Source organism: Phasianus colchicus, chromosome 5, assembly GCF_987193195.1.
Source record: "Phasianus colchicus chromosome 5, bPhaCol1.hap1.1, whole genome shotgun sequence".
Taxonomy (NCBI): domain Eukaryota; kingdom Metazoa; phylum Chordata; class Aves; order Galliformes; family Phasianidae; genus Phasianus; species Phasianus colchicus.
This window is the reverse complement of record NC_143440.1, coordinates 49,087,963-49,114,518: the sequence shown is the minus strand read 5'-3', so window position 1 is coordinate 49,114,518 and position 26,556 is coordinate 49,087,963. Positions and strand designations below refer to the sequence as shown.

General features: G+C 48.3%; 1 protein-coding gene across 4 annotated transcripts in view; it reads left to right on the top strand.

Annotated features, from left to right (window-relative positions):
• Positions 1-3,462: 3,462 nt before the first annotated feature.
• The window catches only part of BCL11B (BCL11 transcription factor B), a 91,557-nt gene continuing 68,463 nt past the window's right edge, over positions 3,463-26,556 (top strand). The window contains exons 1-2 of one of the 4 annotated variants that reach the window (XM_031593018.2): positions 3,463-4,419; positions 17,294-17,659. In XM_031593018.2, coding sequence (XP_031448878.1) covers positions 4,362-4,419; positions 17,294-17,659 — 424 coding nt within the window. In that variant the 5' untranslated portion in view covers positions 3,463-4,361. Of the gene's footprint in view, positions 4,420-17,290; positions 17,660-26,556 lie in introns of all 4 variants that reach the window. The other 3 variants (XM_031593017.2, XM_031593020.2, XM_031593019.2) reach the window with 3 other exon arrangements.

Genomic DNA, 26,556 nt, shown 5'->3' with positions numbered 1-26,556 from the left:
AGCCTTCATTTTGTGCCACCCTAAAATATACCACTGTCATGGAAAAGAAAATCAAGTGAATAAACGTCCCAAGTTATATATATTTGAATAGGTAACGAGAACAATTTTACTGTTCGCCATAAATGAAAAAACCCACCAAATCATAGCTCTGATTGAGGTTCTGAAGCTCTGTTTATGGCTGCAAAGTGATTTGATACAAAAAAAGAATTACACATTTTGAGTTATTATATCACCCAGAAATTTGATGCCACTTAACTATGTAATTTTCAGAAATGATATAAAACCATTGCAGAAAAATATTCAGGGAAGCCCAAAAGACCTCTTTTTATCTTTTTTTTTATGGGTCTAAAATGAGAACTCGCAGAGATCCTTGCACTGTGTGTGAAGGCTGAACTGCCACCTCGGGAGCTTTATTAATATGTATGTAAATATGATCTGGTTGGATCCTGTGCTTCTGTGTCTTTTCACAAGGTGGAGCGGCTAACGAAGCTGATCACATCCGCACCCTGTGTTTATTCTCTCTCTCTCTTTTTTCTCAAGCAGCAACATTTAAAGATTCAGAGAAAATGAGGATAGCAGCCTCATTTATGTCAGATTGTCTTGACCCTCCTTCCTTCCTTCCTTCCCTCTCTCTTCTCCCCCCAACTCTCAGATCCGTATCAAAAACAATTTGCTTCCAACTTAGCATGGGTCGGGAAGAAACTCAAATCACATCACACAGAATCTGCAGCTCCAATTTCTCTTCCACTGAAAAGTTATTTGAGAAAATGGGGAGAAAGTGGAAATGCATTCGAAATGCGCCCAAGTGCCACAACCAGCTTATCCTTCATGAGGATATCGGGACTTCCTCTTCACGCTGCTATTTACATATCTATATCCGTGCCAAATTTTAGCTAAAGACGTTGCATGATTCCAAAAAAAAAAAAAAAAAAAAAAAAGGAAAGAAAAAGCAGGAAGCTGAGCATGTGTGTGCAGAGGGCTCTTGACTCAGCATGCCCCATGTGTGGGGTGGAATGGAGTTATTCCACATCACATCAGCCTGTTTTCCCCTATGACAAGGACGGTGCTCCTTGATGGGAACTCTTCAAACCCTTGGTGTATTGGGCAGACAGAGGAGATTGCCTCAATACAATCATCACCTTAATACAATTTTGTGCGTGCTGGTGTTTTTCCTTTTTAATTTAAAACAAGGCACAAACAGCAAATAGCACCCTGAGAGATAGTCCAAAGCTTGCTCTCTTCTTGCAGGTTATGCTCTCTTTGTCTTCTTTGCTTTTTTTTACCTTTTTTTTTTTTTTTTTACTTTTTTTTTTTTTTTTTTTTAATAAAGAGCAGCGACTCCTGCTTTGGACAGGCAGCAGTGCTGGGGCACAGCGCACGGCCCTTTCCCGGCTGCGATTCGTGCCCGGCGCCCACGGCAGCACAGAGAGGAGCGATGCCCGGGGCAGCCCCTGGAGACCCGGCCCCTTTGCGGCGGAGGGGGTGGGGGGAAAGCACAGCGTCGGGGCAGCTGCAGCTGGAGGCGGGTCGGGGGACAGGTCAAGGTTAGAGAGGCTGCTATTGATCTGGCTTTGAACGCGAGACAGGGAGAGCAGAGAGACTAAAGGGGGAGCTGTGAGACAAGACATTAACAGCTTTCAGTGCTAATGATCACAAGTGCCAGACAGGGGAGGAAAGAGGAGACTGAGAAATCACTTTGGAATTTTTTTTTTTCTTTTTTTTTTTTTCCTATTGGGATGTATTTTCGGAGAAGGAGGAGGAGGCGGCAGCTGGAGGCTCCCCCGCAGCCCTGCCCGCAGCCGGGGCGGGAGGGGCAGGCGGTCAATCATTGCCGGCCCTTATCTCCCGCTCCGAGCCCCGCTGCGAGCCGCTGGTTAATCAACAGATGCTGCCCGCTAACTTCCCGGCACCGCGCTCCCCAGGGGTGCAGCCGCCCGCAGCTCGCCCGGGAGCGGCCACGCTCGCTGCGGGCCGCACTTTGCACGCTCGAGGGCTGAAAGTGCCTGCTCAGAACCGCGGGGCCCGGTCCCGTGGGTACCCACACCGCGCCTGTCCATGCGTGGGGCTGCGAGGCCGCCGCCCTCACCGCTCTCGTTTGGCTTCGTGAGACCCAAAGCCGAGCGAAAACGGCGGAGAGCTCAACAGCTGAAGTGCTGTTGGGGTACCGGCCACGTGCTGACATGACAGCAGCGGGGGGCCGAGAGGTTGGAAGAGCCCGTGGCCGGGGCTGGGGGGGCCGGGGGCGGTGGGAGCAGTGTGCGGGCAGATTTGCTGGAGGAGGACGGAGCTTCGTCGGTTAGCCAAATTCTACTCAAAGCTGATTAAGGGCATCTAGCTGCGTTCTGCTCCAGTAGGGCTCTCCAGCGATTTCACACCAAAACATTCACTTAACACAGAAACTGAACGACGCGCTGCAGAGCGCTCTCCGGGTGCGGGCTGGGCTCCTCGGGTCTCTGCCGCATCCGCCTTCAGCCCCCGGCCCTCCCCGCTCCCGTCGCCCTGTCCAGAGCCGGTGCTGAAAGCTCTTTGCACGGACGTTTGTTTGGTCGGGAGAGAGAAATAGCAACAATCGGATGAGCAGGTAGAGTGGAATAGAGGGGAAAAAGTTGGTTCCCAGAATCTCCCAAGTGTGAACGCACGCAGCTGCGGGCATTTACCTGCGTGGGAAATGGGGAAAGTGCCCGAGGTGCGCTCCCCGGGAGCCCAGTTTCTCCCGATTCGTGGCGGAGAGTGAATTCCTTCCAGAGAAACCCTTGCCGCCGGGATGTAAGGAAAAGGGGTGGGAAAGGAGGGTCGGAGCGTGTGTGCGTGTGCGGCTCGGGAGTGTGTGCGCGCGTGTCCCGCTGCCATCACGCTTCGCTTTAGGGAAAGAGGAGAAAAAAAAAAAAAAAAAAAAAGGCAAAAAAAAAAAAACCAAAAAAAAAACCAACTCTCCCCAACCCACACAGATAGTGGTGGTGTTGTAAAACTGTCGGGAAGAAACGCAGGGGAACGAGGAGCTGCCGCGGCGTCCGCGGAGACGAGCGGCCCGAGCTCCTCCGCGGGGAGCGCACGGCGGCGCCGGGGGCGATGGGTACCGGAGCGGCCCCACCGCAGCCCCCGCCCGCGTCTCCTCCGGCCCCGAGCGGCCCCCGGCACAGCCGCCCCCGCCGCGACGCGGGGAAGTTTGGCCCCGCGTGAGGATGCGGCTTTGTGTGTTCCCCCCCCTTAAATGCTCTTTGCTTTGCTCCCAGATCTCCGCATACCCGAGAAAGCAGCAGCGCACAAAGCCCGGAGCTGCTCCCGATCCGTGCATGTGCTTTAGTTTGTGTGTGTGTGTGTGTGTGTGTGTGTGTGTGAGTGCGGTGTGTGCGAGTGGCGTTTCTTGTTCTCTTGCAGGGTACAATGTTAAAAAGCCACCGCTAGTCGCCCCCAGTGCTCCTACTCTCTGGGTCTTTTTGTCTCTAGTGCAGATTAAACGTCACGTCCGCACTTGAACTTGAATTTTATCCCATTGTACAGAGGCAGCCCCAGCCATAGAGAGACAGAGCGCTCCCAGAGAACCAGGACTCCGCCATCTTCACATTGCAATATATAATAGTAATAGCCAGCACCAGCCCAGCTGCACTGGGGGCTTCCTTCCTTCCAGTCCCAGCGCCAGGCGAGGGGGGAAGAGTGCAAAGTGGTGCAGGAGCACGGGCAATCCTAAAGCACCAGGGCAGAGCAGTGCCACTTGAACTGGGAAAGAGGAGACACAGTTTTGGCTGCCCCTTTTCAAACAAATTCTCTCTAGATATCTACCCAGCAAGGGTCAATCTCTGAGAAACATTTTTTTTTTTTCTTTTTTGGGCAATTTTTGGCTGTTTGGGCAAAACCCAATTTCAATACTTTTTTAAAAATTCTTTTTTATTCCTGATTTTTTTTTTTTTTTGCTTTTTAATTTTTTTTTTTTTATTTTTTTTTTTTAACCCTCCTGGTGGAAAAGCGCACTTGCCAATTTGCCAAGCACTCTGGAAAGAGAAAAGTGTACTGGCGGTGCACATCCTCCCAAGTTCAAGAAGAGGTTTGGAAGTCCGAGTAGGAGAAGCAGTGGAGAAAAGACAGAGTGTGAAAGAGAAAAAAAAAGAGCGAGAGAGCTTTTCCCGATGATGATGATGATTTTTAATTGAAAGGAGATCCCATCCAGTGCACCACAACAGCAGCAAAAGGTGTTTATTTTTTTTTTCCCTTTTATTTTTATTTTTTATTTTTGAAAGAAGAAGAACTCGATCAAGAAGAAGAAGAAGAAAAGACGCAAAAAAGCAGAGGAGGAGGACCGGCCCCCAACGCAGCCCCCAGACCAGTACAGCTCTCCAGGCGATGCCAGTGTAAATGCCAGGGCAATGTCCCGTCGCAAGCAGGGAAACCCGCAGCACTTGTCACAAAGAGAGATTATCACACGTAAGTTTCGACTTGGAACCGGATCGAGCCGAAATCGAGGAGCGAAATTAGGGAAGGGGAGGAAGCGGTTTGGGGGGGGGTGGGGGGGGGTCTCCAGGAGGAACCAAAGCTTCGAAATGACTTCAGAGAGAGGGAGAGGAGAAGGGAATTAAAGAGGGGAGGGGGGGGGTGTGTGGCTAGGGGGGATGGGCTGGGGGTGGAGGGGGGGAGAAGCCCGAAGTTTGCCGTGCGTTTGCAGCGGTGCGGAGGTGAGGCGGGCGGGCTGCAGCGCGGAGCGGTGCGGGGAAGGCGCTGCCGGCGGAGAGAGCGCGGGGAGCGGCGGCGGCGGCGGCGACGGGGGCGCGGGGCCGGGCCGGGTCGGGTCGGGTCGGGTTGAGCCGGGACGGGATGAGCCGGGCCGCCCCCCGGGGGTTCCGCAGCTCGCCTCCTAGCCCCGCTCCTCTCCGCCCGCTCCGGGGAAAAGTTGGCCGAGCGCCTTGCATCGGCGTGACGGCCGGCCCGGGGGGAGAACCAAGGTGGGCAGCAGGGATGGAGCTGGGGAAGAGGAACGGCCGGGGGAAATTGATCTGGGAGGCGGCGGGCCGGCCGGGGAAACGGCGCGGGGCAGGTAGATAGGCAGGCGGCAGAGCTGCCCGCCCCAGGTGCACCGCCAGCGGAGAGAACTCTGCTCCGAACGCGGGGGGAGGAATGTTGGGCTCGGCCGGGGCTGCGAAGGGGCCGGCGGGAGACGGGCTGCCCCGAGGTGCTGGGGGGCTGCAGGGCACGGAATGCGGCCGAGCAGCGGTTCAGGGCCGGAGCAGGAGCGGAGGGTGCACTTTCCCGAAGCTCCCATTGTGAAATGAAAACACACACCGCCCCCCTCCCCCCCCCTCCCCCCTCAAATAATAATAATAATAAAAAAGCTAAAAAGCGAGGAGAGGGAAGGAGCTCACCTCCCTTCCCCCCCCCCCCCCCCCCCCCTCGCCAGCATCCCCCCTCCTCTCCGTTCCCAGCCTCGCAGCACAGCGAGAGGGGTGAGCGAGCGTCCGTAGGCAGCGCCGGGCCACGTCTCCGCCGGCCGCCCCGAACCCCACTGGGTTTGTGACACGGGTGGAGGGGTCGGCGGGGTCCCCAGTGCTCTCCGCTGCACCGGACACGGGGATACAAAGCGTGCGGGAGTGGGGGCGGGGGGGTGGCTTCTACGTTTCTCTCCGAAAGCATCGGACCCGCTTAAGGGGGGGCCGAGGGGGGGATCAGAAAAAGCCGCGCACGCCGTGGGGAGGTTGAAGGGAGGGGGGTAGCCGGATTGAGTCTCCGCACCCTGCCGGGAAGGCCGGACCCCCCCTTACCCCCACCCCCTCCCCGAGGTGTCCGCAAGTTGCAGTGCTTCGGGGGGCGGCGGCGCGCACGGAGGCAGCCCGGGGCTGAGCCTGAGCCACGGCGGATCCGAATATTTATGTTCAGATTTTAAAGAATTTAAATAAATAAAATATTCCCCCGGCTTCTCTCCCCTCCCCTGAAAGCCAAGAATAGGAGCCATCTGCCAGGAGCATTTGGTGCTTGCGAGCTCCTCTCTTTCTTTGTTACCGGTGATAAATTTCTGTTTGTAAGATTTCCCCGTGAAACGATAGATAGATGTGTATATGATTTTTCCAGCTCCCGTGAGATCTTTTTTCTTTTCGTAGGGAATGTTTTGGAAGGGATGTTTGGGGTCCCGAAATTTCAATTTCTTTCGCTCCTTCAGTGTTTTCCTTTTTTTTTTTTTAACCTATTCCTCCCCCACCTCCCCCCCCAGCCCATCAGCTGGTGGAACACAAATGAAGATGCGTCTGGGTATCAGCTCTGTTTCGGGGGGGTAAAATGGGGTGGGGGGTTGTTTTTAATTCATTGTTATTTTGGAGCCAGATTTGCATCACCATAAAAGGTGGATTCCCCCCCACTCCTTCATTAATCACATTTTTGTTATTAACCATCCGGTTTGGAAAATGCATTTCCCCTTTCCTTATCCCCACCCCCTTCACCACCTTTATTTTTATTTTAAATTTGAGAAAAAGCATCATCAACCTAAACACCACAGATCGCCCCGTGCCATTTCTTCCACTTTCCCATCTCAGCTGTGAGGAGATGTGGGGTGTAGGGGAGGAGGGGGAGTGCAGAAAATTGGGTTTGTTGCGCACGTCTGAATTTGTTTAAAGGGGTGAAATATTTCTTTTCTCACTGCTGTTGCTGCTTGGGGTGGTGGGATGGGGGTGCTGGTGTTGGAGAAGAGAGCCAGGTAGGTTTGTTCTTCCAATTTGATCTCATTTTCTGATCGCTTTACTTGAAAGTAAATAATGAGGCAGGAGAGCATTGAGAGGTGCCGAGGAGCTGCGTGTACAATGGGTTTAGCGGGGAGGATGGGGAGGAATGGAGAGCAGAGCAGTACACAGCTTCCCTCCCTCCCTTCTGTGTTTATCTCCCTTTCCATCCTAAGGAAACTGGCGGAGAAATCATGCTGCATACTGAGCAGTGGCAGAAAAAAAGGAAGGTATCCAGGGGAGGAGGGGATGGGAGCCAGGGGGGCTGCGCTGGGTTGGTGCTGGGGGGAGCAGAGGCAATGCAGAGCACTGAGCCCCAGCTGCGGGCTGCAGGAGGGGGATCGCACTTTGCTCTGGTGGAGGTGCAGTTTGCAGCCAGGAGACCGAGCTCTGAGAAGGGTATTGGGAAAGTAGTGGGCAGCAGGAAAGCGAAACACTTGCAGAAGAGCAAACTCAACCCCAAGCCAAGCCCCTAAAGCCAGGATGGATTGAGAACTGCTTTCTGAAATCTCGCATTTATGTCATGTTTAGCTTGGGCTTCTGTTTCCCTCCCCCCCTCCCCGCTCTCTGGTTTTGGCATCTGTCAGGAGAGTTGCATTTCAGGATGGATTGGAGGTCTGTGCCAGGCAGGGAAAGGGAGATGGGGAGAGAAATGAGAGAAAAGAAGAGAAGGGTTTTCTGACACCGCTTAGCTGGAGTTGATTGAGTTTCATGCTCTCGGTGTTCAGAGAAATGTTTAGACCCTGAGTGTAAGGCAAACAAACAAACATAGAGGCTGCAGCGGAGCTGTGCCCCAGAGTTGCAATGTCTCATTAGCACCTTGGTCCTCAACACTGCAAAGCAAAGCGGCCTGTTCATCCTGGCCAGGCTCATCCAGGCAGCCCCACAGTGCATGCATGTGCTACACAAAAAGGGGAAACACATGGAGAGCACAGACCAGTTTCAGAACACGGTGATGGTGAACGGAGCAAACTTGGTGGCTGAGCTCACTTAGATGGGTGGACAAAACAAGAGAGGCAATGAGGTAGAGAAGAGGAGAGGAAACGGAGCTGTAGAGCTGCTCTGTGCAAAGAAACGTTAGTTTGGTTTGATTCTAACTGCTGATTTTCCAGCTTCGGATCTGATTTTTTTTTTCTTTCTTTTTTTTTTTTTTTTCTTTTCCTTTTGAACTTGAGAAATCTGCCTTCAAACCAGCTCTGCATTTAGGTTTGAAGGAAATGCAAAAGGCGAGAGCATGTGCAGAGCTTGCTGAGTGCGGGTTTGCAGGAGGCAGCAAAGCGAGAACCTTTCTGCGGAGCAGCAGCAAAGGTTGGGAGGGAGAGGCACTGTGAGATTGCATGGCTGCAGGTGCAGGGCCAGTTCTCAAGAAGGTTCTTCGCTGCCTGGTCAACAGGTTCCCTAGGAAAAGTAATAATTTCCTGTAATGTTTTACATTAAAAATAATAATAAAAAGCACTCCGATTGTTTTGCATGTCAAAGTTTTGCAAATTGCTTCGAGTAGCTTCTCTTAAAATGTGCTTAGATTCAGTGTCATGAGTGCACTTTATCTCATGGAAAGAAACACAGCAGTGCAACCAACTCTCATGCAAAGAGAATGCAAGCTGCGACTGAAGGGTTAGAGAGGAAATTGTTTTGGTGATGGCTGCCTTGGTCGTGATACCCGCACAGTGTGCACAGAACGTGTCTTAGAAAGATGTTACATGTGTCGTCTCTAAATAGGGCAGGAAAGAAAGGGGCTGTGTGCTGTTGATTTCCAGGTTGCTTTTCATTTAGATCTATTTGTATTTGACGTGAGATTAGAAAAAATAGCGGCGTATGTTCATAGCTCCTGAGCTTTTAAAATATTTTGATAAAAGTGCTGTGCAGTGACTAGATGGTGAATCTGGGCTGCTTCGTCCTTTTGGTTGATGTGCTCAGTGGCTGAGATGGATGTTCAGCGGGCGAGAAATCATTTTGCATTTGTTTGCCGCTCGGCAGATGAAGAGCATATTTAGTCAGGCTGCTTTAAATATTGAGAACCAAAAGTCTTAAAGGTTTTACAACCCAGTTGCATCTAATGGGAGCGGCCGGAGCCCCAGTCTTGTGCAAAACGTCTGTTTCTTTGCAGAACAAAGGGTTGTCTGGTGGCAGATTTGACAATAATTATGACTTAGAGGAGTGCGCGCTGGTAGAAGAAGTCATACAAATTATCGCCATCAGTTCCCGACTCCAGTTGCCACCTCCTCGGCTAGCGAACCTTTCTCGCCTACAAAAACCCTTCGCACACAACGTTGCTTCCTCTTCCCCATTTCCTACCTCCATCGCTTCGCGCTCCGCGCTGTTTGTTGATAGAAAACACTTTCCAAAATAAACTTTGCTGGCTGGCAGCCGTGCCGCCGGGCTGCCCCGCGCCAGTGGCGGCTGCTGACGACTAGGGGGAGCTCGGAGCCCGCCGATGTGCGCTGGGCGCCGGGATGCGCCGCGCCGGGAGCGGCGGCCGCCGCGCGGTGTTTGCAGCCTCAACTTGGAGGATCGATTTTCACGCGCAGATCTTCCCGGCGCTCGGTGAGAGGGGCTGCGAGGCAGGCGCAGCTATTTTTAGTTAAATCGCGGCTAATCGACTCGGGAGGACGGGAGTTTTTCTTTTGTTTTGTTTTGTTTTTTAAATTAAAATTAGTTTTTAACAATGCTTTTTTTTTTTTTTTTTTTTTTTTCTTCTTCTTCTTGTCGATGCGCGGTGTTTTAATTCTCAATTTGTTGCTGTCGAATAGAGATCAGGGTAATGCTACCTGTACACTAGTGAGGCTCTGTTTGTGAGGGGAAGCCCACGTTTGTTTTTCCAGTGGGCACAAACATAGTGAGCACAGGAGCTGGAGCTACGCTGAGTTGGGCGTTGATCACATCTACAAAAACCATACGTACCCCTGCCCAGAGGCCCTGCTGATGTGTAGCTCAGGCCCTTATAACAAAAAATCTGCAGCTCTCGCAAGTGAAAATAAATGAAATGAAATGAAATGAAGTGTTTCTTTCCTAAAGAGAAGCACAAACCCACGTAGGCTGTGTAGAAGTTGCAGCTCTTCCAAGCTCTTCTCTGCCTGCCTGACTGCCCACCATGGATGGACTTTAGCGGGACATTCCTTGCTCCAACGTGTAATTTCATGGCGTGCACATGAGAAGCTTCGATCACTGGATGTCAGAGTAGAGTTCTCACTTTGCCCAATATGAGAAATTAATCAGAAGATGATATGGTTAGCATAGTGCAAGCAGATTCTTATTTTTAGTACTCGGTATAGGGATGAAGATTATCCCAAGACAGGAAGGCGCGCTTTATTCTAACCTGAGAGAGAAGTAAATTAGGTCAGACGAAAGATCAGGGCTGTCATCAACTGTACAAAAACCCTTCACTCTTGCATAGTGAGGGCCAGCAATTTATCTGATGATTTCTCTACTTCATTTAATGTTTGAATTGAGCCTGTTGGAAGCCCACAGCCCATCTGACATACCGTTGACACTGAGAGAACGGCACCAGCGATAGGAAACCTTCCATTCTCCCCTCCCAAACCCCTCAAACTTTGCTGATCGCAACTTTACTTCCATTCCACAACTGCTAACTTTTACAAAGAGGAACAAGAATCTCCCTCTCCTCCACTTTGGTGCCTCTGCCCCCCGGCACACGCACATGTACGTGCACGCTGTCTTTCCTCCCATCTTTCCTCTGCCTCTCTCCCATCCCACTCCCCATGCTGGAGCCCAGCAGCAGCCTTCCAGCACCAAGATGGCTTCTGCTTCCCTGCCCCAGCGTTTCCTCCTGGGGCAATGACTTCTCCAGGGCCGCAGTGCAGATGTCGGCAGCCCTTGGTCCTGTCTTGGTAGCAGCCTTGAGAGAAGCGCGTGGAAAAACAAACGGTGGCTGGGCTCCCTGCCTGCCTGAAAGTTACTGATGCCATAAAAGCACTTGGTGAAGTATCAGCATTGGCTGCAGATAGATTTATATATGTGTGCCTTTTTAATGAGGGAGGGAAAAGCCATCAATAACGGCACGCATTGATAAACGTGTGATTCATTCAGCTGCTCCTACTACAGCACCTTCCTCTTTGGTGTTTATTTACTTTCTTAGATTGTAGCTGGGCAGGCTGCACACCGTTCCTCTGCACCCACAGCTGCAAGCCTCAATCCAGCCGTGTGCTCAGCCCCAAACATCAGCTCAATCTGCTCCCTGCTCTCCCTCCCCAGAACTGATGCCTGCTCTGTGCTGTAGACCTTTGCTGGAGCTTTAAGTAACAGCTTTTTCTTCTACTTCTTTCTTTTTTTTTTTTTCCCTTCCCTTCTGAAGGAATATATAAAAAATGCCTAAAGCAGGCTGCTCGAAAACAAATTAAAGCAGAGGGACACACTTCATGCGTTGCAGGCACGCGCCAGTAGAAGGGGGTTAGAAGAATATCATCATTTTACTGGCAAAAGTGACACTAGATCGGGGATTTGATTAATGGTGCAGCATTCACAGGGACTTAGTTCTCTGTTTTTGACATATGCAAGTCTTTTGTGTAGTTGTCTCAGTGCAAGAAATTCCTTTTTTTTTTTTTTTTCCTGGAGCAGTTGATAATTTGTATGTGCTGGATATGCCCAAGGTACTTTCCAAAGACTAAGCAGCAGACAGTGCAGGGTAGAAAAGGAATCCAAAGTTAAGGGGAAGGAAAAAAAAACACTGGTTTACTTAACTTTTTTATGACCCCTTTTACTAAGCCACTGGAATAAGCCATAAATTCGCTGAATGTTATAATGAATACGCTTCAACGAGAGCAAAAAAAAAAAAAAAAAAAAAAAAGGCTTAAGGAAATTGTATATGAGCAACAGTGTTCCATACACAGTTGAGAAACAGGCTCTTTTGAGACTGATATTTCTAAAAAAGAACAGAGTGGCCGTGTGTTTAATACGCGTTCAGAACTAATTACGGAATTTTGATCACGCCTTTTCAACCTTTCGGTAAGAACCCGCGCTCCACGTATCCCTTTCTAAGGCAGCTCAAAGCCCGCACCAAAACACTGCTCCTTCTGCCTTTGTGGCACCGAGCGCTCCTTTCTCTCCTTGGTTGTCGTTGAGTTTTAAATAAAACAAATCTATTCACTGGGGAACAAAGCATGCTTTTAGATCCCATCATCACATCCCATTTTATCTGTGACGATTTACAGCTTCTGCAGTCTATAGAAGTCCCTCTGCATTTTACGCTCTCAAAAGCAGTAAATATTTTTTGGTGAACGTATAGTTTACTTAAGAAGAGACACGCCACTCCCTTCTTCAACACCGCGTGGAGCTCCTGGTGAAATGCCATCTGACAAACGCTGAGATCCGTGCAGATCCTTGAATGTTCGTGGCTTTTGTTCCCTTTTGGTTCCGCAGGGTTACCGTACCGTTTCCCTCCTCGTTTTTCCCAAGTCCCGTGCCTTGCTCTGCTCCTTACGGCCGGCTTCGCTCCGTCCCAGGTGCGCGGGGCGGCCGGAACCGCTCTCCGAGTGACTCGGGACACTTTTGCAAAGCCGACCGACCCTCGAGAGCCCGTGCAGGGGTTAACGGGGGGCCCCCCGTTCCCTGGCCCCGCACGGCCCCGCGCCGTGAGGAGCTCCGCGGTTTTGGATGCTGAAGCTCCGGCCCCACAGGTGCCCCCCGGCCGCCTCCGGCTGCTCCGCGCTGCGCTCCTGTGCGCGGCTCCGCACGGCGCGGCTCTGCACGGCGGAGCCTCCCAGCTCTTCCAGCCGCCTTTGTGCACTTGGCACGCGGCTGAGAGTCTCTTGAAAAGTAGCAGGGAGCTGCCGACCCGTTTGTTTCTGGGGCTTCCCCACCAGGTCGCTTCTTTCGGCCAACTCAGCCTCGCGCTTGTTGTTGTTATTTTTATTTTTAATTTATTTGAAGAATTGTTTTTCTGTCCTCGGAAAAATGAGGAATTGGTGGCAGCTAAGCTGCACCTGGTACTGCTCACTGTGATGCTGGCGCAAGGTGCAGCTGTGGACTCAACCCTGCACCCTGCAGCTGTGAGGGGACCTGGAGTGGGTTATTGATAAACTTGGGCGGTGAGGGGCTGCATCGCCTGCTATGCGGTGTTAAGTCATTGTGCAGTGAGGATCCTGACACCGATTTCTGCGATAACCCAGCTCGGGAACGCGTGATCCGAGCTATTTCCACTAAGCCTGTTGATGTTACAGTAAATGTGACATGTGGGAGTTGATGGAAGGGACATCGTTTTCAGGCCTGCTTTGGGCAACACCCTGACGAGCAGTCACTTATTTGTGCTCTCTCCTGCTTCTCTTCGAAGCCAGCGATAGTTGTGTGTGGGCTCCTGGCCCCAAGGCAGCCAGCTCATCCCAAGGGGGCACCCTGACTCAGAGACGGGGCTCTAACAGTGCTTCTCCAACCCCCCTGGTATAGGTTTGTGACCCCACTGCAGAAATGGAAGGTAGCGAGGGAATTCAACACGCAGTGCCCAGCACCAAAGCATCCCTCTTCCCCCTTCCTATGCATCACTTTGATACCAGGGGAGGGAAAAAAAAAAAAACAAAGAGGATAGGAGCCCTCTTTCTGACTCCTTTGCACCTTCCACTCTGCAGTGCAATAAAAACACAAGAAAATAAATCACTGGTAGCTGGACCCAGCCTCATGCAAAGCCTGTGAACAAGCATCTACAGGACTGTCCTCTGAGGCCGTTGAGATGATTTTGAGTAGCAGTCTTTTTCACTGCTAATGGGCATGGTTTTGAGACATTTGACAGGCAGAAAGTAGTTAGCATGTGCATTTGCTTTAATGTTGGGCATAAGAGTATTGTTTGCATGGGGCGCGTATGCTGTAATGATGTCACCACGCTGCAAGAGGAGTGCTGGTGGTTTTGCGACAGTGCCTTTGTGGCATTAAGAAAATTGTCTGCTGCATTTTGGCACTGTAGGCTTTGAGATGCTGTTCAGAATCCAGACAGTAAGCATAATGCTTTTCAAAGTAAAGAAATTGATTTAGATCGTCCTGTTGCGTTAATTTCACGAAGCCACAAACGACAGCAGTGTTGTCGACGTCCCTGCAGATCACCCGTCCCTATCACCGTGCTCACCTGGGAGGTGGTGTAGGGCCTTTTGGAGGAGCCTCTGGGCACAGGGATAATGCCGGGCACACCTTAACACACCTGGAAGAACCTGGGCACAAGTCCTGCCTGGAAATAAGTTGTTTGCATTTTTTTTCCCCTTTTCCCACGTAAGGGAGATGAGATGTTTTCCATTCTCCCTTTTTGTGTGGCTCAACATTTCCTTCTTAAAAAAATAAATAAATGAAATAAAATACTCCCGAGGAAACACCCTCCTCCCCCCAAACCCAGCTACCAACAAACAGAAATAAAACCACAGAGTTAAATTCAAATAATGTGAAGCGACTCATTTGAAACCCACAGACACAAGTGGAGTCAGAACTTAGATTGAGACTGGCCTAAATTGCCCTTCTGCTATTAAAGGACTCCTCAACCGGCAGAAGATCTCTGCTGCTGTATTAACCAGGCGTGACCTGGTGTGTTATGGGCTGGACTTCAGGCTTTTTTCTCTTTTCCTTTGTGGGTTTTAAATCTCTCCTGTAATGTTACTTGAATGTAGGTTTTTAATGGCTTAATTGAGTTGTCAATAGGAAGCCTTTTTTTTTTTTTTAATTATTATTCTGTGTAAAAAAAAAAAAAATGCAAATTGACATGGATAAAATGCATTTGAAGATCTATTCAGTATTTTGTTTTTCATTCTTTTATGTCTGTTTTCCATGTTCTCAATGAGGGATTGTAATATAGCTCCTGCATTGTTGGGTTTACGGCCAGCCTCCTGCTTGACGATTTGTTAAGTTAAAATCAGACACAGAGTTGAGGCAAATAAAATTTTGGTAGTTTGAAACCCAATTACTACGGATCACGAGGGCTCCACTCACCGAGCAAACGAAAAGCTGAATTTCGGTAAATGTGACGACTGCCAAAATATGAAGGAATACCAGATGTTATTTTAAAAAAGTGCCATTGCAGAGTCCTTGGAAAGAGAGAGTGAGAGAGTGTAAGTGAATAGGCATATGTGGATTTAACTAATATTCAAATGAACTGCGGATCTGAAAGGAAAGAATTCTCAACAGTTTAGCTGCTAAAACCTCCTTCATGTTTGCAGAGCCGCGTGGTCAGGACCCTTATCAAATGCAGCAGTTTTGCTACATTTTCTGAAGAGCACAATTTAAATCACAGGGAAAAAAAAATCCTCACATCAAAAAGATAATAAAGTTGAGACCTGTGCTTTTCTTTTTATTTGTTATATATATGCCAAAATTCAGCCTTTGTAATTTGAGAGACCGACTTTAATCTGAAAGCTTTATGGGAACGTTCCATGAAACTCGTAACAAACATTTCCCCCTCTGCCACCTTTTTCCTTACGACCTTTGGTTCAGTTCCTGTTTTCCTGTTGTCTTTTCCAGCTCTTTGTCCCATCTCCCGTTTGTGTATGTGCGTGTATGTGTCTCTCTGTGTGTTTTTTTTTTTAATATTTTGACACTCTGCTCCCCCTTAATAGGAATTCTTCCTAGAAATAGCGTGCACGTTTCTAAAGGACCCTTTTCACAGTCCTTTTCTTTTGGCTCTAAAATGATGTATATGTAATTGGTAATTAAAGGTGCAAGCTCTCTTCAGTATAAACAATATTGCTCAATGTTAGATCATTAAAGGGAACCGCAGCACTAAATAATTACCTTTTGCATTGTGACACACTTTTCACAGCCATCCGCTCTCTTCCCGGCAGTCCCTGTTCGGCACAGGGTTATGGTTACATTTTCACTGAGGCAAGGAGGCACCTTTTCATAACATAAATTGATGAATTAATTATGTAACGTTGTCTTCAAACTCCCTTTCAACTTAGATAAAGGGGAAAAAAGTAATTATGGGTTTTTAGGATGGTGCTTTCGGTAACCTTGGGGTGAACTGGGAAGCCAAAGCCTTCCTGTGCCCATCGTTGGCTCATGGGATGGGGTGTGCTTGAGCCATTTGCTGGGATCTCAGTCCTGTTCTCTCAGTTCTCTCTGTTTTGCTGCTCTGATGCAACTTGTAGTACAGCTGGTAGATACACTAATCAATTATTTATTCTGGAAGGGGAAAACAGGGATGATTCTTTTTCTAACCTGTCCTTTTTGAGGTTCAACCATTTTTGTTGTCAGATAATACAGTTCACCTTCTACCTTCTGTCTCTTTTCTATGGTCCTTGTTTATTTTTTTTTTTTCCCAATTTGCTGAAGAATGAGACAAAACTCCTTTTGTCTTTGGCCAGGAAGAGAATCCAGATCTGGATTATGAAATCTGCTTATCTCGGTCTCACTTCTCTGAGCTAATTGTGTAACTTGCTTTCCCCAGGAAATCCATAAGCAAGCCACTCAGGCCAATAAAGAACATTTCTCCTACTATTCCTTTAATCCTGATTCGATTAGAGGTCTCACTTGCTGATTTACATACTGTTAGCTCCTCTGTTTTGTTCTGCCCAAATCCTATAGTCCTCGTAGAGGCAAAACAGCCTTAGGCAAAAGTCAGTGGAAATTTTGCCCAAGTAAAGACCAAGGTTTGTATGATTTGGCAGTTACGCAGCAGAACAAGAGAAAATAAAACAAAAAACAAGTATTGCCCCAGAAATGGATTGTGATCTATAATTACTTTATCGTGTAAGAATTATCTTCAAAATGCCCATTAAAATATGCTGCATTTTATTAATGGTGAAAAGAGGAATTGCTTATTTCCCAAAAACAGATTCAGGTCATTCAGAAACGCTTTCAGAGTCTTTTGAGGATAATGGTACGAAGTCCACAAGGTCCATGATCAAGATTTCTATACTAAGCTAAATAGCAACTGCACAGGTATTTGGCAGTGGTAAAATAAGTGGAAGATTTTGGGCTGAGCCAATATTCCAATATGTTACTATCTTTCCCACTGTACACAGTTTTGAAACATCTTTATTTTTCATGAGAATACATCTTGCTTGCCTTCCAGCAAATAGTTTGCTGTCCCACCGTGCCAATGGGCAGTCATTTCACATTGCTGATGTCTATAATGGGACAAGGTTGTGATCCTGATTCATGTGCCTGACCCTCCCTGCACACTGTTTCACTCCCTGCTTTTCCCCCACGCTGAAATGAAAGGAGAGGCTCTGGTGTGTAAGACTTGCTGGATGGGGTCTCGGCCAGATGGCTGGGAGATGCAGTGGGAATGAGAAGGTGGGTTTAAAAGAGAGGAACTGTTTCAGAAAGTGACTCAGGACTCGAATGTTTGCAAAATGGCTCTTTGCTGATCCCCTTGCAGTGCTGGCAGCAGTGGGAAGGAGCTGTCAGGAAAGCTATGCCAGGTCAGCCTTTCCATTTTGTTTCAGGCAGGCTTGGTTGCAAAATATATTGAAATCATTCTGGGAGAGTGGAAAAGCTGAAAAATGAAAGAAAGATCTAATCAGTCTTGGCTTCTTTTGGGTGTGTGTGTGTGGGGGGGTGGCTGGGCCTCTTGTGATGCATCTGTCAGAGTCTGTGAACACTCAAAGCAATCTCTTTCTCTTCTTCCCTTGCCCTTTTCCTCCCTCTTTCTCCTTGTCCATATAAAGCAGAGGCTGACCATGTGGAACCGGCGCTCGCCGACGAGGATGAGAGCCTGGCAATAGCAGAGCCGGGTGGCATCAGCATCGCTGCAGGTGGGACAGACCCCGACTTGTTAACCTGTGGACAGTGTCAGATGAACTTCCCGCTGGGAGACATCTTGGTTTTTATAGAGCACAAGAGAAAACAGTGCAATGGCACTGGTGGTGTCTGCTATGAAAAGAGCATGGATAAGAGCAGCCCTCCCCCCTCCTCACGCGCCGAGCTCAGGAAAGTGTCAGAGCCAGTGGAAATCGGGATCCAAGTCACACCCGATGAAGAAGACCGTCTTCTCACGCCTACAAAAGGAATTTGCCCCAAGCAGGAGAACATTGCAGGTACAGCATGTTTTACACTCAATCAACCGCCTAGGTAATCTTTTGACAAAAGCCCTGTAGAATGTGCCATGGAATGGAGGCTTCAGCCACAGGTCTTTGTAGGATCCACCAACCTGGAGGTCCCTTGTGGCTTTCAGTTGCTCGGAGGGGCTGTCTGCCCCACATGTGGTCCAGTCTACATCTCTGCACAGGGTCAGCTTTCTGACACCAGGGGCTCTTGATCCCCCTGGAGAGAACTAAGGGATGGTTTGCACACACGGGGAAAAGGAGAATGTTGGGGGTGGAGGAGCCATTTCAGGAGTGTCCTTAAGCAGGTAGCAGTGGTGCAGGGAAGGAGACTTTGGTGAGATGCTCAGTTCAGTCCAGTTCAAATGTGCTTCCTAACATGCAGACCCACTGGGAAAGGTGAATTCCTGATAGTAAAGTTGATGGAAAAATGCTCTTCCCACTGGTGCTAGTGGGAAGACTTGTCTGTGAGGGCTGAGCAGGGCTTCGTCAAGTCCTTGCTCATTCCTTCTGTTGGGGTGGATTTCAGCTTTGTGATCTGATTTACTGACTGTGCTGCCTGTCCTGGGCCTCTGAAATGGCCGGAATGGGTGGGGGACACTTCTATTCGCATACACATCCCCAAATGGGATTTTTGAAAGAGACTGGCCCAGATGAGCAGATTGCAGGCATTTCCTTTTCCTAACTCCCTCAGCCGTGGTGCTCAGATAGGGTTTAGCAGTTAGCATTTTCTCAGCAGATGCCCCTGGCTTGGTGTTGGACAGGCAGCAATGGCATCCACCCAGGTGAACTGCTGGGAAATGAATGACTGCTGCAGACTGCATGATGCTGGGCAGCTTGTGGAGCACAGGGTGTTTCTTCTCTTCGCAGCACAGCACATGCTGCTTGCCTCAGTGAAAGGAAGGGCTGTGCTCCCTGCTAGAGACTGGGTTTCTTGTGTTACACAGCAGGAGCTCCCCTCAAACTGGCCTTTATGTTCAAATTGACTGCATCCAGTGCAGAAGACCAGTGGCAAATTGTCATTGCTGCCACTATCCCAATTTCTCTAGGAAGTGTCCTACAGGATTAGATCTGACAGTCCAGAAACCTGACTGTAGAAGAGACGTTCCCACGAGGGGATTCCCAGCAGAGTAGTACTAAGCTCCTATCTTTACAATCAAAGCTTCAGCTTTCCCTCTTTTAGCACTGGAGGTGTGTGAGTCCCTCCCCAGAACCTCTGAACAGTTTGGTCATTGTGTAAATGGGGATGTGGGCTTTGAACTGCTGCAGTCCTCAGACCTCCAGGTGATCTGCCTCATAGAAAGGGGCATATCCTACCCATTGTCTACCTCATCTTCCAGGAATCTTTAAGGGTGCAGACATCACCTCAATACAGGGCAGCTGGTAGCTTTGAGGGGGCAATAGCAGAGGCAGCCTCTGCTGTAGCACTGAAAGCATCCCTACTGTAAGTCCTGACCTCATTCTTACCCTATCCTTTAGAAGCTGTAAATGCATTTCCTGGCAGAGATGAATCCCTCGTGGTGTAACAGCTTTCTGAGGGCTAGATTTCCTTCACAATTGATGGGAGAAGTATTCAGGAACTGCTTCTCCTCCTGCCTGCTGAAGGCCTCCTGAGTGATGCTGAGCACTCCCAATACCTGCAAGCTGGTTGTGCTCAGCTGCTTGCAGTGGGTACCCAGTGCTTAGTAAGGCTGGTCCAGGAAAACTACACTGTGCTGCACTCCAGATCCCACCTTTTACCAATCTGTGCCCAAGTTCAGTCTGAAACAAACTACTTTATAATGGGCATGTTCAGCTCAGAGGGTGCTATCCCCTCCTAGCTCCTGGGGGTCAGCATCAACACAAGCAGAACTTTTGCCATGCAGAAAATCTGCAGGGAGAGAGGGGTGAAGGTTTTGTTCATATGCGGAAAAGTCATTAAAAAATATATATATAAAATAAAAATTAAAACCAATCTGGAGCACCTAATCTCTTTCAGACTAAACTGAACATCAAATGAAAATACGTAGGAAAGATTTTGAATTGAGAAAAATAAAAGAGTTTATCATTTGATTGGCATTTTCTCAGCAGTGCATGGAGATAGGGACATCCACTAAATAGTGCAGTAATAATGCTTTCTCAATTAGGAGCCCAGCTCTGAGATAAAAGGTGCAGTGTCCTTCCATATTTTTTTTAATAGCAACGGATAGTTTTCAATAGTAGGATAAAAGCCTCACATTACAGCCATGGAGGGTAGCCATGAAAAACCCACAGAAGTCATTCACTGGAAAGGCTTTAGTGGGATATACCAAACCCCTTATTTATATTTCAATAGAAAGGCTTTCTGCATTAGCCAAGAAAATCAGAATCTGCATTTAACATTAAAGGTATTTCCCAGTGAGCGGCTGTAGAGCATTGTTGTTAGATTTGTTAAAAAAAGAGACTAAATACGATTTCATAAAAGGGAAACTTAATCTCTAAGGCAGCTTTCTCCCACCTCGCCACCCCCTCCCTTTATTTTTTTATTTTTTTGGTAATAATGCAACAGCCTACAGTATTTTTACTTTATATGTGACGAAAGATATTCTTAGCCTTTCTGTACTGCGACAGGAAGAATGAATTTCTTTATTCCACCAAGAAATATGTAAAATAATCCCTTAGAAGTATGGGGAGATATGTTTGTTCAAAGCATTTAAAATGTTATTTTAATCAAAGGCACAAAACACTCTACATGCTGTGTCAGCTAAAGGAGACCATTACATTTTAACAGCAAATCATGCTCTTTTTCCCCCTCCTAGACAAGCCCCCCCCCCCCCTTTGAAAATAACTTTTTTTTTTTATTAAATAAAAAGGCGAAAAAGATTAAAGAATGAAAAAACTTCAGTGGCTCAAATGTATAAAGTAATTTAATATGGTGGAAGCATTAATTATTTTAGCTTAATTGAATTCTGAGGACTGCAGTAGTTGCATTTTTGTAGACAAGCTCTGTTTATTATTTCTTTGTGTAGATTAACAGTAAAGGAAACATAGATAACTTTCAGTTATTTATTGTAAAATAAATGTGTCAATTCATGTGTAAAGCAAGCTGTTCAAAGATAATTGAGTCTTTATATTTGAAGAGGGAAACCAGAAATCACCCTCTCGCCTCTCCGGCTCCCTGAAATATGCTGCCACCGCTGCTGCCCTCAAATAGGTTTCAGCTCCTCTCCTTGATCTCATGTTATTTTTGTAGACCTTCTTATTTGGTTGAAATGATTTGTGCGGCCTTCTGCTGTGTGACTAAGCCGCAAAACGTTACAGCTTCCAGGGCTGAGCGCAGCCAGGCTACATCAAGCACTGAGCGTGGCTCTGCCCCTCGCACCTTTCTTCCCTCTGCGCACAAAGGTGCTGGGATGCAGCACCTCACCAAGTATTAATTCTGATGCGGGTTGCTCCCTAGTTGTGAGGTCTTCACTTCCCTTTTTCTTTTTGCTTTTCTTTCTTTATTTTTTGGTAACTCCATTCGTTCTGGTCACTAAATCCCTCCCAACCACATAACAGACCTTTTGCCGCTTACAGGGAGACAGGTAGAGCTCAGGAATGTGCAAGACTTTGCATGCATGCAATGCAAATCTCTAACCGACATTTCAGTAGAGATAATGGCAACTTTATCTCTGCAATCAGCTTTTAAAGACCTTCTGATAATAAACTCTGTAATCTTTCTCGGACTGGTAACTTGCAAATCCAAGCTTTTCAAGGGGCTTTCACGTAGTTACCCCTGTCCGTAAGGTATGTGCTAACATGTTAGCTGCCACTGTGAGGAAGTGCCTTGTTCAGGAGCAGGTTGTCCTGTAAAGGCTTTTTTCAAATTGGCTGACCTGTTTGAAGATCAGTTCTTCCTCTCATACGGAGGATGTGATAGCATCGAGCAGATGTATCAGATTGTTGCACAGCAAAACAAAGCACGGCCAATGAGTTAGCTAGGAGTTATCAGCCACCACTTCTTTCACTTCACCAGTAGCAGGTATTCTGGAAAAGTTTGATCACTGCTGTGTTTTGTACCTCTTCCTAGCTTTCATGTTTATGAGGTTTTGGGCATGACTAGATGAGCAGCTCTTGCTGAAGAGGGACCTGGAAATGTGGCTGTCCTGTGACTGACGGTATCTCCTTTTTCTGTGCTCTGGGCAGTGTACCCCCACAGGCAGATGACAACACCAGCAGCAGAGGTTCATTAAGACAGTGTTAATTTCTGCAAAGACAGTGCAAGGAAAGAGAAGGGAGTTGATTTGAATTCCTCATTCATCCTGTCCCAGCCACCAACGCTAGGCTCCATACATTATGTACTTGAACTAGATGTGCATCATGAAAAAAAGGCTCCCTGTCAGAGGCAGGATTTAACTGCAACCCCTGCTCCATGAATGTTCATTTCAGGCTTTTGAATGGTAAAACTGCCAGTGAGAGAAACTAAATAACTCGCGTGTGCTGGAAGCCAGAGATAAACACCGCTGCAGGTTGCCATGAAATAGGCTATTTGATATATTTAGAATTGTTATTTTTCTCCAAATTAAGATTAGTTAAATCCATGTGTGTTGTGTGAGTGATTGTTAACTCAATGGCATGGATTATCCTTTTTTCAAATCATGACAGCTAATTATTATTGCTGTCTACTCTGAGACATTCACTTACAATGTACCATTATGGACCCGTGTACCCATATTAGCCATAGGACTCAGGCAGCCATCATGATGCCTTCACACACGAAGGGAGGAAAACACTAACTGAAAGAAACCCGCAGCTGACAGCAGCAATACTGGGCAGGGTGGAAAGAGTGTCCCAGACACTGGAGAGCATGGGGCCATCCTTAGCACCCTACTCCCCTTTCCAGGACCGCTGCGGCACTGAGTTCTGCTTTCAGCCCCTCTCCAGCCTGGTGGGTCTGGCAGGAGTGCCCTATCAAAGCCAGGCTAGAAAAATGCCATGCAGGGAAAAAGAGGCTTCCAGAAACGTGTGGTAACAGAGCCTGAGAAACCTGGGCTGCAGCTGAAATCCCCTTTGTGAGGCTTTTCCAGGCTTGTTCCTTCCCTTGCGCCTGCCAGGCGTTCCCTGGTGGCAGAGGAGTTACCTGGCCTCCTCCTCCTACTCCTCTGTGGCTCTGTCAGGTGTTTAGCAACGTGTTTTGCTAATTGGTGCCTCTGAGCAGCACGAGGGATGCTGCAGGGCAGGGGGTGCACGAAGGCGTCAGGCACAACGGGGCTGGCAGCGGGTTAATGAACAAACCTCCTGCCCCCAGAGGCCTCGGCTGAGCTTCTGCTTTGGGTGACAGGGAGAAAAACAAAGAGGCTGATCTCACCCATAGCCCTGCTTGCGCCAGAGGCAGCGCGGGGGCCGTGTTGGGGGAGCCTGGATCTCCTCTGGGGCCCCCTGCCCAGGTGTAGTACTGGTGGCTCTGGCCACCCTCCCCTTGGGTGGCTTCCAGGGGTGTGTTTCAAGCATGACGAGGGGCTGCTGAAATGTTGATAGTGTGAAGCCTTCAGGCTGCCTGTGGGGGCACAGCAAGGGGCCTTCCTGTGGTGCCAGTGCTGAAGCAGGAGATGGGCTGGGGGACTGTGCAAGCCACGGGCTGTATGTGGGTCTGTGGCAGGAGCAGAGCCTCTGAGGAGGGATGTGGTCCCTGCAGGGGATCCCTGGGGAGCACTCAGCAGCCCTCTGTGGTGGTTCCCCTGTCTGCAGTGGGTTGGTGGGCTAGGAGAAAGGAATGGGAAAGGGAAATATTCCTGAAGGTGGCCCATCAGTCTGTGTGGGGATGTGCTGGTGCTGAAGGTCATATGTGTGTTCCCATAAAGACTCTGTCTCACAGACAGTCCTGCACAGGGAGCCGCTGCCCTATCGCAGCCTCTCTGAATCATGGATATGGCAGTTTGATGCTGCCCAGTGTGTCCCGCGCAGGCACTGGTGAGCACCATGTTAATCTGGGTAATAGCTGAAGGTGAGAAACCTGCTTCTTACGAAACTTATTTCCCCTTGCTTGAACTTCACCGCGCCCATATGGCACTGCTCCAGCACTGTCTTCTCCTCCTCTCTGCTGCAGTTGCCCAGGGCCCATTGGCCGCCCTCCCTGACGTTTGTCACCGCTGTGCCACCAGTTGTGTCCTGCCCGAGGTCCAGACTCGCCATGCACTGGGGTCTGGCAGAGGCTCTCCCAGCATCTGTGATAGCCAAGTGTGAAATCAATCACATCGAGTTTTAAAAATAGGCTAAAAAAAAAAAAAAAAAAAAAGGGCATTGAGGAATATTTTGCCCTCAGTTCTCCCTGCCAGTTTTTGTTTTGTTCCTCTCACCATCCTGTTTTTCAAAGTTATTTTCTGCCTTCTGCACGTGGTTAGCAGAGCTCCCATGGGCAGGGAGGGTGAGTAATGGTGCAGGAGTGGAGCAGCTGCCCATAGAGTCCCACCGGCCCTGTGCTGCCTCGGTTCCCCCTGGTTAACTTCCCTGCAAGCAGTGGTGCGCTACCAGATCGGCTGAGTCATGTGGGCAGAGACTTGCCCCCAGCACAGGGTTCCAAACTGGAAAAGGGAAGCTCACTGCTGGTGTTTTTTCTTTCTAATCACTCTCACTTACAGTCGTCTTACTTAGGCTGTACTTGTGACAACGCTAGGCAAAACCTTTATGACAGAGGTGCCATTTTGCAGGCTGATGAGAGATTTTAAGAAGGTCATTTGGTCCATTTGTTCTGAAGTGGACATGTGTCTGGAGTAACTCAGTAAGAGCAAAATTTGCTCATTTGCATCAAATTTGCACTGCCATTTCCCTCTTCTGATTCTGGACTTATTCAGAGGTAGAGTCCAGACAAAATGTCACCCAGCAAAATGTTTTGTTGCTTTTCTTTGGGACCTCATGTGAAATGACTTAGGCCATGTGTGGGAGACCAGAAACTGTATTTCTTTGATCATTATTAGCATGGAAAGATCGGTAGAATTTTGAAAACACTACTGGTGAGTGATGAAAAGGCACTGGTCAGCCAGTCGTTAGTCATTTTTTCCTGACAATTTCGCCAGAAGCTGTCAGAAGCAAAGTAAAAGAAGTGCCTAATAATCATATAGACTGTTTTGGCATTTGTTTTGATGTGACTAATAATAATAGGCTTGTGTGCTCAGAGGAGCACTGCCTACAAGAAAGGAATTTGCATGATTTTGCAGGGAAATTTTGCACTGGAATAAAGAGAAAAGAAAGCTGGTTGCATGGAAGTACTATAAAACAGAAAAGCTAGATGCAAAAAGTTGCTGAAACTCTCCTGTGGTGAATAAATACATGAAGGCACAGAAATGGTTCCTTTGCTTCAGCAGGACAGAAGTGCTGCTATGGAGTGAGGTAGCCTCCCTTCGTGCCTTTTCCATCGATTGTTTTTCTTTCTCAGCCCATGTTTGAACTGTGCTGCCTATACACACAGTGACCAAATCGGCTGTGACATAAAGGCTGAACTTTTCTGGTGGTTTTTTTTGAGATTGGAACATTTTTCTATCATAACTGGAAGAAAACAACAACAACAATAACCTTGTGAAATAATCATACCTTTTGTACAAGAAATGCTTGGATTTCTATGTCACGTCACATCACTTGTGAGGGCATAGATTTAGGGCTGAGATCCAGCTCTGTGTCAGAGTGGAAGATGGGGGTGAGAAATACAGGAGAGGCCAGGTATGGAAATAAAACTGCATTTCTCAGTGGACAACACTACATGCACCGGGCAGCTCTCAGAGCTTGGGAGACGCACATGTTTGCTCCAATGAGAGCACCATTTTCAGCGTGGCTCCTTCTCCCCACTCCCTCCCACCCTCCAAATGGTAATTGGTGGGCTGTGCAGCATAAGTGTTTTTTTAAAAAAGTGGGTGGGTGGGGTATCTAGGGATTTGGTGTCTAAGCTCAGGAGTTAAGCCGGAAATCCCAGAGATGTAATGAAAACAAAACGGACTTTTCACTCGCGCTGTGGCATTCTGGCAGTGAGAACACTTTCGTGAGCCAATGTTTTCATTGTAGGTTTTCTCGAGAGAAGTAGTGGAAACGAATCGTTAACCCCTTAACAGGAATAAATGCGGTTGCTGCAGCAGGGAGAGGAGAGCTTTCTTGGCTCTCAGTTGCCACACTGGAGAGCTTGGGGGTGTGTGTATGTTTGTGTGTAGTGGGGAAGGTGGGGTAAATACCGCTTGTAAGAAGTTTAATAATCTTAATGGCAGATGTGAAGTGGTTACTTAGTGGTTGTTGTTTTTTCCTCTTTGCATGTATGCTTTTGCAGAAAGATTCAAGTGTGATCAGCACAAACCACTACTAAGCCCAACAGCTCTTAAACTCGCTCCTTCTCACTCCTCTGTTCTGGCATTTGGTCATTTGTTTCTGGAGTGAGATGTGGGGGACACTGCTCAGTAGTCCCTCAGCAGGGTCATGAAAAAGATGCTGATGGAAAAAGACCTACCAAGTAGCAGACCCCAGTTTTCTTGGAAAGGGGAAGCACAGGTGTGTTACATATATAGCTTTAAATGTCCAGCAGCTTGGCCAGCATTCAGCATTACAGGAGTAAGCCCCTTCATTAAAAATAAGGGTGTTTGGGGAGGAAGGGAGGTGGGAGTGATTAATCTAATTTAACTTAACAGCCACTTTTGGTGGAGAGATTGCGTTTCCCTGTCCTCCATGCTCTGATGAGGCTGCATTTTACTTCAATTTTTTTTTTTTCACCTTTTGATCACAGCTAGCACTTACCATGTTTCTCTCTCCACTCTCTCATTAGTGTATTTTATCTGTGCATATTCTTGCAAGCAGTACAGAGCATCAGCCCCCTGCTCTAGCTAAAGAGCATCTCATCTACTCTTTAGCATCTCGGAAGAGCAATTAAAATCATTATACACCTTCTTCCCGCTGCCGATCCTCCGATCCGGCCGCTG